Source organism: Ostrea edulis, chromosome 4, assembly GCF_947568905.1.
Source record: "Ostrea edulis chromosome 4, xbOstEdul1.1, whole genome shotgun sequence".
Taxonomy (NCBI): Eukaryota; Metazoa; Mollusca; class Bivalvia; order Ostreida; family Ostreidae; genus Ostrea; species Ostrea edulis.
The window spans coordinates 62,034,841-62,043,979 of record NC_079167.1 but is presented as its reverse complement, the minus strand read 5'-3'; the positions used below and the strand labels follow the sequence as shown (position 1 = coordinate 62,043,979).

Here is a 9,139-nt window from a genome sequence, read left to right as displayed (position 1 = left end):
ATAAATATCTTAAGTAATTCTGCTTTTGTATTAGATATCTGATTAACTTACAACTATCCACATGAAGAGGAGTGATATTAGGTATCTTGATATACAATTAATTTTCAGATATCACCCTTAAGGAAGTAAGCTACTTATACTTTTTGATTCTAAGTAACCTGAAATTTGAAGTTTTCCTTAAATATCTCGAGGAACTCTGCATTGTATTAGATATCTGACTAACTTACAACCATCCACGTGAAGATGAGTGATATTAGATATCTTGATACCTATTATCATACCTCTTCACGTGGATAGTTGTAAACTAGTCAGATATCTAATACAAATACAGAGTTCTTTAAGATATTTATGAAAAACTTGAAATTTCAGGTTACATCGAATCAAAAGGTATAAGTAGCTGACTTCCTTAAGGGTGATATCTGAAAATTGATGGCATATCAAGATACCTTATACTATTCCACTTCACATGGATAGTTGTAAATTAGGCAGATATATGATACATACAAGGAGTTCTTTAAGATATTTATGAAAAACTTGAAATTTCAGGTTACCTGGAATCAAAAGCTATAAGTAGCTGACTTCCTTAAGGGTGATATCTGAAAATTGTTGGCATATTAAGATACCTAATATCATACTTCTTCACGTAGATAGTTGTAAATTAGTCAGATATCTAATACAAATACAGAGTTCTTTAAGATATTTATGAAAAACTTGAAATTTCAGGTTACCAGGAATCAAAAGCTATAAGTACTTCCTTAAGCGTGATATCTAAAAATTGATGGCATATATATCAAGATACCTAATATCAGATTTTGTCATATGTGCATTGGTAAATTAAGAGATATTTAAAACAAAGACGGAGTTCCTTAAAATATTTTCTAAAAACTTTAATTTTCAGGTTACCTGCAATCAAAAGGTATAAGTAGTTGTCTTCCTTAAGGGTGATATTTGAAAATTGATGGCATATCAAGATACCCAATACCATTCCACTTCACATGGATAGTTGTAAATTAGGCAGATATCTAATACAAACAAGGAGTTCTTTAAGACATTTATGAAAAACTTGAAATTTCAGGTTACCTGGAATCAAAAGGTATATGTAGCTGACTTCCTTAAGCGTGATATCTGAAAATTGATGACATATCACGATACCCAATATCACTACTCGCCATACAAGTAGCTGACTTTGTTAAGTATGATATCCGAAAACTATACCAAGATACCTAATATCATACTTCTTCACGTAGATAGTTGTAAATTAGTCAGATATCTAATACAAACAAGGAGTTCTTTAAGATATTTATGAAAAACTTGAAATTTCAGGTTACCTGGAATCAAAAGGTATAAGTAGCTTACTTCCTTAAGTATGATATCCGAAAATTGTTGGCATATCAAGATACCTAATATCACATCTCTTCACATGGGTAGTTGTAAATTAGTCAAATATCTAATAAAAATACAGAATTCTTTAGGATATTTTGAAAAACTTGAAATTTCAGGATACCAGGGATCAAAAGCTATAAGTAGCTGACTTCCTTAAGCGTGATATCTGGAATTTATGGCATGTCAAGATACCTAATATCACTCTTCTTCACTTTGATAATTATAAATTAGTCAGATATCAAATACAAACTCAGAGTTCCTTAAGATATTTGCGAAAAACTCGAAATTTCAATTTACCTGCCATCAAAAGGTATATGTAGCTGACTTCCTTAAGCGTGATATCTGAAAATTGATGACATATCACGATATCCAATATCACTACTCGCCATACGTATTGTTTTAAGTTAGTTAAATATATGATATAAACACGGAGTTCCTTATGGTATTCACACGGATCTTGAAATTTCATTGTACCGATAATCAAAATGTATAAGTAACTGATTTCCTAAAGAGCGATATCTGAAAATTCGTGGCGTACCAAAACACCATCTATCATTTCTTGCCATATGTATAGTCGTAAATTCGTCAGATATCTAATACAAACATAAAGTCAAACATAAAGTTTCTTACGGTATTCACACTTATGTTGAAATTTCAGGGTAACTCGAATCAAATATTGTAAAAGTAGCAGATATCTCAAAATGGATGGTATATCAAATGATTGAAGGTCTGAATTCAATCCGTATCACTTTTAAAGTAAACACTCAGTTGAAAAAGTTTATTCGTATTTTGCATTGCAACGTTATGTAACTGTGGATAATTGAGCATGAAATATCATACGACTCCTCGTCCTCTTTAGAAATAAATCTGATAGATAATAATTTTCAAACTCATTAACCTTTATCAGGTAGCGAGCTATCAGTAATTATAACTTTTATATTTTGTAGTAGCTGGCTACGAGTAGCTAACCTTTCTTACTTTTAGTAGCTGGCTACTAGTAACTGGCTACTAGTAGCTAACTTTTCCTGGTTCAAGTAGCTTTTCTCTTTTTAAGTAGCCAGTTACTAGTAGCTGGTTACTAGTAGCCAACTTTACCGATCTGCAAAATCTTTCAAAATCTTCTTAAGAACCTCTGGGCCAAAAAAAAACCAAAAAAAAAAAAAAAAACCGTCATATTTACACGAACACTTCCTGACATAGAGTAGATTTCAATTTGTGCAATTCATGGTACCCGGGGGTAGAGTTGGGCCACAAATGAGGATCGAAGTTTTTATATGTTAATACATGTATATCAGAAAATATTTTAGATTATTTCATAAACTAGTTTAATTAGAGCATTGATATTTTGTATATACATATTTTATGGTAAGACCATTCATGTGATGCAATGATAAATGATATTGTGACCTTGATCTACTTTTGATAAAAAGCATATATATATATATATATATATATATATAGCACTAAATAATCACAACTAGGTACTGAAAATTTTTCGCCACAGCCCGGGGTCGAACCAGCGACGTACGGCATCCACCGCTTGGCAAGATTGTCAAACCAGTGCGTAAGTCCACTTGGCCACAATGACTTCCCTATATAAAATATATATACTCTACATCGTCATAATGGCTGACTTCCTTTAAAAACATGGATGAAAAAATCGATATCAGCAATATTTGTCTCTTCCTTTTCCATTTATATACCTAGCCGAGTAGCTCAGTAGGTTTGAATACCGACTGCTGAACTGAACGTCGCAGGTTCGAGTCCAGCAGGGGTTTCAAATTTTTTTTCCAGATTACCTTCTACTAAAACTGGGGTGTTTTTTTTTGGACAAAATAAAGTAAATTTGAAAATTTTCAACTTCAAAATATTGTTGTACATATCCTCCACTTTTCATCTACATCAAATTTCTCTGGTGTAGCATACCTCCTTAAGAATGGACAGGTAAGCAATGTGGAAATGTGGACCAACTCAGAAAACAAAGAATAAATAGCCTAGGAAATCGAATCAACATCAGACATCCCCGTACTGATCATGTCTAGGCTAGTTGTGTAAATAAAAACAAGAAGAAGAAACATAACATCACGGGAACTAATAAATGGGTTTTACACATAAGGAACAGGTTATGTCAGATGAAGGTCATAGTTTTAAAAAAAAGTACACCGTAAACAGAGAATTGGAAAAAAAAATGTTAGAAAAAGAGCCGTAGTACTACTATTAGGGACATGACCAGACGAGCAGGATGAAGCTCATTATCTAGTAAGGGTTTAGCCCGTATTTATCCTGGTGAAGTCAGTAGGTCTGGTGAAACCATTTTTCATTTGCTTTCTTTCGCTAATTGACCAACTTAAAATGTTGACTTACATGTAACTTATATTTCTCAATTCACAGCGTTTATTTGAAACTGTGAGTTAATTTTCCTGTAAATAACGGCATAGTAAAGATCATCGTAACAATATCCGTAATACACTGGTATTAAACTGATGATAGTAACGATCGTTACTATCATCCCAAGATGGCGGAAGGAAATTCCGGAAAGGCCACGTTTACTTATTATATCTATTTGTATTGTTTATTTGCGAATGATATGTAGGTAAGAAATATCATACACTAGCAACAATTACGAGCAGGTGTTATTTTATTTTTTATACGGCTCATATGAACAGAAAATTCGTCGTTGAAAAAACACCGAGGATGATAGTAATGAAATTAATGGTGAAAGTAACGCAAGAACTTTCATTGGAAAAGTAGAATAAGCAAAGCAAAGGGTATAGCATTTATATCATATAGATTGTTTAACAGAAGCTATCATGATTAAAACAAAATGAGATGCGACAAACACTAGAAAATGTTAAATCGTTTTCAGAATTGACTTGTAATTTGAAAACACTGCTTTAAACGAAACTTTTACTTACACATATTTAACCTATGTTAAACAAAAACATGGCACGAGCCTCGTTTACATAACAAAGAACTGTGAACTGTATCTCTCTTGTAGCTCGACAACTGACATTCAAAATTAGAAATACCTAAATTAAGCATTGTAAACTTTAAAAATGGAAAAATAAAATGAAAAATGTTCAGCTCAAATGGAGTCCATGCCCCTTTAAATGATTCAGGAGATATTGAATGGGTCAGATTTTTATTAAACGTAGGAAAAACTTCCAGGTCAAGGACAAAAACCAAAGTATAACAAATCTTTAGAAATCTTCTCAAGAACCACTGGGCCAGAAAAGTTCAAATTTACATGAAAGCTTCCTGTCAAAGAGCAGTTTCAAGTTTGTCAAAATCATGACCCCGTGATAGGGTGGGACCACAAGAGGGTTTCAAAGTTTTGCCTATGAGGATATAAAGGAAAATCTTTAAAAATACCTCTTGGAATATTTAAGGTAGGAGTTTCATATTTTGTATGTACTTTCTTTACGGCAAGATCTTTCATGTGATGCAAAGGTGTGTGATCTTTGACCTTAACCTGGAGGTTTGACCTACTTTTCACAAAAATCTTACCTATACAATATAGTTTTAATGTAGATCTTTCATATCTTGTATATAAATTAATAAACTCTGCTTCATAACAACGAAAAGAAAAAGTTCAGCTAGAAAAGAAGCACAATTCGTTCCCATGGGCATTCCAACACTGTTGGAAGACTTGATCGCCAGCAACTACGAATATATTGTAAATGAGGAACTCTAGTATATTTTTTATTTCAACTTCAAAGTACTTGTTCTTGTAATCAGAGTGGCGTTTAGATAAGAATTTTTGGATGACTGATCACTAGATACAAATATTTCCTATACATATACGTTGAACTGCACAAAGAAGTGCTGAGAGACAGTCAGATGCAGGGTATAAATAAGGTAATGAATGAAGACACCACCATTTCTAAGTGTTATTAGTACTGTATAATATGCATGGCTCATTGACAACTATATCTTATTAATAAATTTACATTTAGTTAATAACCGAGGCCAATTTCATAGGGAAAACTCTTTTCTTACTCTTCACCTTAATGCTGAAAATGTTCTATGTAAGCTGACATGACACTTAACTTCTTTGTACAGTTCAACTTCGGCATCTGGAACACCGATATCTCGAATACCATAGATATGTCGAAGCGATTCAGAAGTCCCAACCACTTATTCTTTATTAAAGTATTTTACCTTTGATATCTGTAATCCTTGGATATCTCAAAAAATTTCAGTCCCATCGAGTTCGAGATAATAAGATTCAACTGTAATTTGGCCAGTTTGAGGGACTTAACCTTAATAATAGAATAATGATCCATACATGTACCATTGCAATAAACCGGTTTCGAGATACGTCCGATTTATTTCCCTTTGGAGAACTCTCGTACATAGTAAGACGTGAAAGAATTTGTTTACATGCGGGAGTGAGATATTCATCACAGCGTACAAGTGAATGTACTCAGTAAGTTTCTCCTACGCTATTTGATAACCCGAATTCGACTGATACACAAACTAAGTAAGTGATAAGTATTTAGGGAGTAATTAAATACATAGAACTCTTATCCTATCACGTTATTTCACTGGTCATAAGTACCATATCCAAGATATTTCTTACAAATATGACATTGTTTGTATGTTTCCAATTCGGTAAAACATTTCTTTCGATAGTATTTAGTATTTCCCACATTTACATATTTAAAGAGAAGCCGCTTTTAATACATTTCCTCGTTGGCTGTATATCCACTCTGTCCCACTTAGGCATTCAAAGTTCCACTAAATGCACCTCCTATACAGAAGAGTTCGTATCTCGAAACTGGCATATTGCATGAGTTGTGAGGACTCAACCATCAAGGCTTCATAAAGTAATATAAAAAAAAAAAAACCAGACACAAAACAGTATTGAAAAATAGAGTATATTTGTTTATAAAAATACAAATGGTTGAAATATGTGATTCTCGAATCCTATAACATAAACACACTTTACTGGCAAACAAATTATACACCCAACATTGTGCATGATGGCAAGCTTATTCATAGAACATTTAGCATGTGAAGCAAACTTTCATAAGAAAAAAAAAAAAGGTTTGTCATCTGTGTACAAAAATAAAAATCTCTATATCATTAAGAAATATAACAGTTTATACCACAAACAACCTCTACAAAACATAATTTCCAAGATTTCAGGATAAAAATTTCCACAAAAGAGAACAAAATACAACCATAATAAATAATGACATGGAATGTGACGGAGTATATCATAAAAATTCATCTTAAAGAGAAAAAATACTTCGTTTGATATGTGTGCACTTTTCTGTAATATGTTTATTCAATAATACTTTGAAAAAATAATGAATATAAAAATCTAAACACTAGTTTAACAGAAATGATGCACTAAGGTATCATTTTGAGAGGAAAAAAAACAACATTTTTGCATAACATATGCAATGTATAATGCACAAAAATTCACTACATTTTTTGTTGAAATTCGTTCCTCCATGGCACCTTAGATTTTTCAGCATTAATATATTCTTTGGGTTTTTTTATGTGTCACTGGATTGTTAATCACATTTACTTTAATTAAATGTATGCACTCTGCAAACTTTGAGGCATGATGGGTAATGATGGAGGTGATGAATATGTAAATGAGAAATTGGAAGCCTCAGAATGGAGTGCGTAGCCATGAACATGTTGATGGCCAGTCTCTAACTTAGTCTACAATCACAACATGGTTGTACTTTCTGTAAATCCTGTTGGCCTTGGTGGCTGCATGGTCTGAGGATCATCCCTGAAAACATACCATATTACAATGTCATTTTAAAAGTATATGTATTCACAAAGAAATGCTATTACAAAAAAAATATCCCCAAATTCTTGAGAAGAAAACATCTCAAAAGCCCTAAATAGTACCTATTTTAAGTGGTTGTATTTTTATTGAGCTTCAGATGTGGTATGATTCATATTAAGACATGGCTCCCTTCAATACTTACTCTTGGTAAATTGGGTTGACTGCAGATGTAATTCCTTGATCCCCACCAATGTGCTCTGCTGCTACCACATTTTCACCCTCAAATGTCATATTTATTTCTCCCAAGTCCTGCACCGCCTCGTCTGGTGGAACGTACATGTTCAAACTCTGTGTGAAGTAAAGGTATTTAATAGTTAATGCCCGTCTTTTCAATAACAAATTTGATAACATCTGATGACTGGAAGCGAGTGGATAAAAAAATCTACATTTCTTTCCTGTACTGGTCAAATCAAATTCATTACCTGTGTTTCATATTCCCGGAGGAAACTCGGGGGTTCAACAAATTCAGGTTGATCAAATGCCTTCATATGGGCTTCGTATTCATGTATATATCTCATATACCTAAAAGAAGAAGAAAATTCCTCATTTTGTCCATTGAAAGAAAAAATTCCTAGTTTTCTTAAGGAGCATTTATTATATGCATGGTATCCTTATAAAGTACTGTCAAAGTTGAAGTTTTTCAAAAATAAGGTTCTACAATAAAAATTTGTTTTTTTTAAGTTGAGTCAATGGGGACAAAGTTTGATGGATCAGTGTGCAATTCTGTCCTGTCTATCTACATTATATCTAATTCTGCAGATATTTTTTTAATAACAGATAAAGTGGAAATATAAACCACAAAGAAAATAGCAATATGCAGATTTGTCCTTGATGACAGGAAACTGACCTTGAGTGAGTGAAGATGATGACAATGAGTCCCACGAGACAGAGGAGGATGGAGATGGCTGATAGGGCCACCAGTGCTGCCCAGGGGTCGTCCAGCCACCACACGTACGACTTGCTCAGTTGGTAGATAAGGTTGGCTTCACTGCTGAATGGTTTCCTGATGGTGACGACTTGCAGTGAAGGATCTCCACCGATCCTGTTCTTCAGTTCCTCCTGAACATTTTCTGGGAAATATCTGATGGAACAATTGTGGAAATGAATTTAAACGAATATTTTCAAAATGATTTAAACCCCACCTCCCTTGATTTCTGGTTCAGCCATTAAACAAGACAAGAGGCCCATGGGCCACGTTGCTCACCTGAGCAGCAGTTCCTAGCAAAACTATCATTGTACAAGCAGCTTGGTTCAGAAAAAACCTTTCAAATATAATGACTAAACAAACTTAATTAATAAATTTGACTACAAATTCATTAATTATCATATGCCCTTGTAGACAGGTATGACCTTTCATATTAACAAATTTCATCTGAGGATGCTTTGTGCCAAGTTTAATTCCCTATACATTCGTATGTGAAACTTTGATTCCCTATTCTGGCCCCACCCTAACCCAGGGGTCATGATTTAACTTGAATCTCCACTAAGGAGAAGCTTTCATGTAAATTACATCTTTTCTGGCCCAGCGAATATTGAGAAGATTTTCAAATGACCCCACCCTATTTTTGCATTTTTGTGATTATTTCCCCTTTGAAGCCCTTCATTTGAACAAACTTGAATCCCCTTCACCCAAGGATGCTTTGTGCCAAGTTTGGTTGAAATTGGCCCAGTGGTTCTGGAGAAGATGAAAATGTGAAAAGCTTGTGTCAACAAATTTTGATCAGAAAAGCTCACTTGAGTCTTCAGCTCAGGTGAGCTAATAAACCACTGGGCATATGAGAAGACAACTTACATATTCTGTTCTGTATTGTTGATGAGGTGGAATGGCTCAAATGTTTGCTGTAGGACAAAGTACACATCAGAGCTGTAAAAGACAAAAAAAGACCATCTTAACAATTCAGAAATGTTACAAGAAAACACCTTTATGTCTTCCTGACACAAACA

The 9,139-nt window shown here is 33.6% G+C and overlaps 1 protein-coding gene across 1 annotated transcript in view; it reads right to left on the bottom strand.

The window, feature by feature from the left end:
* Positions 1-6,245: 6,245 nt before the first annotated feature.
* Positions 6,246-9,139, bottom strand: part of LOC125671402 (uncharacterized) — a 139,343-nt gene continuing 136,449 nt past the window's right edge. Inside the window, exons 172-176 of the mRNA XM_056163272.1 lie at positions 8,988-9,059; positions 8,043-8,276; positions 7,618-7,717; positions 7,338-7,483; positions 6,246-7,135 (exon numbers count right to left, since the gene is read on the bottom strand). Coding sequence (XP_056019247.1) covers positions 7,069-7,135; positions 7,338-7,483; positions 7,618-7,717; positions 8,043-8,276; positions 8,988-9,059 — 619 coding nt within the window. The 3' untranslated portion in view covers positions 6,246-7,068. The remainder of the gene's footprint in view (positions 7,136-7,337; positions 7,484-7,617; positions 7,718-8,042; positions 8,277-8,987; positions 9,060-9,139) is intronic.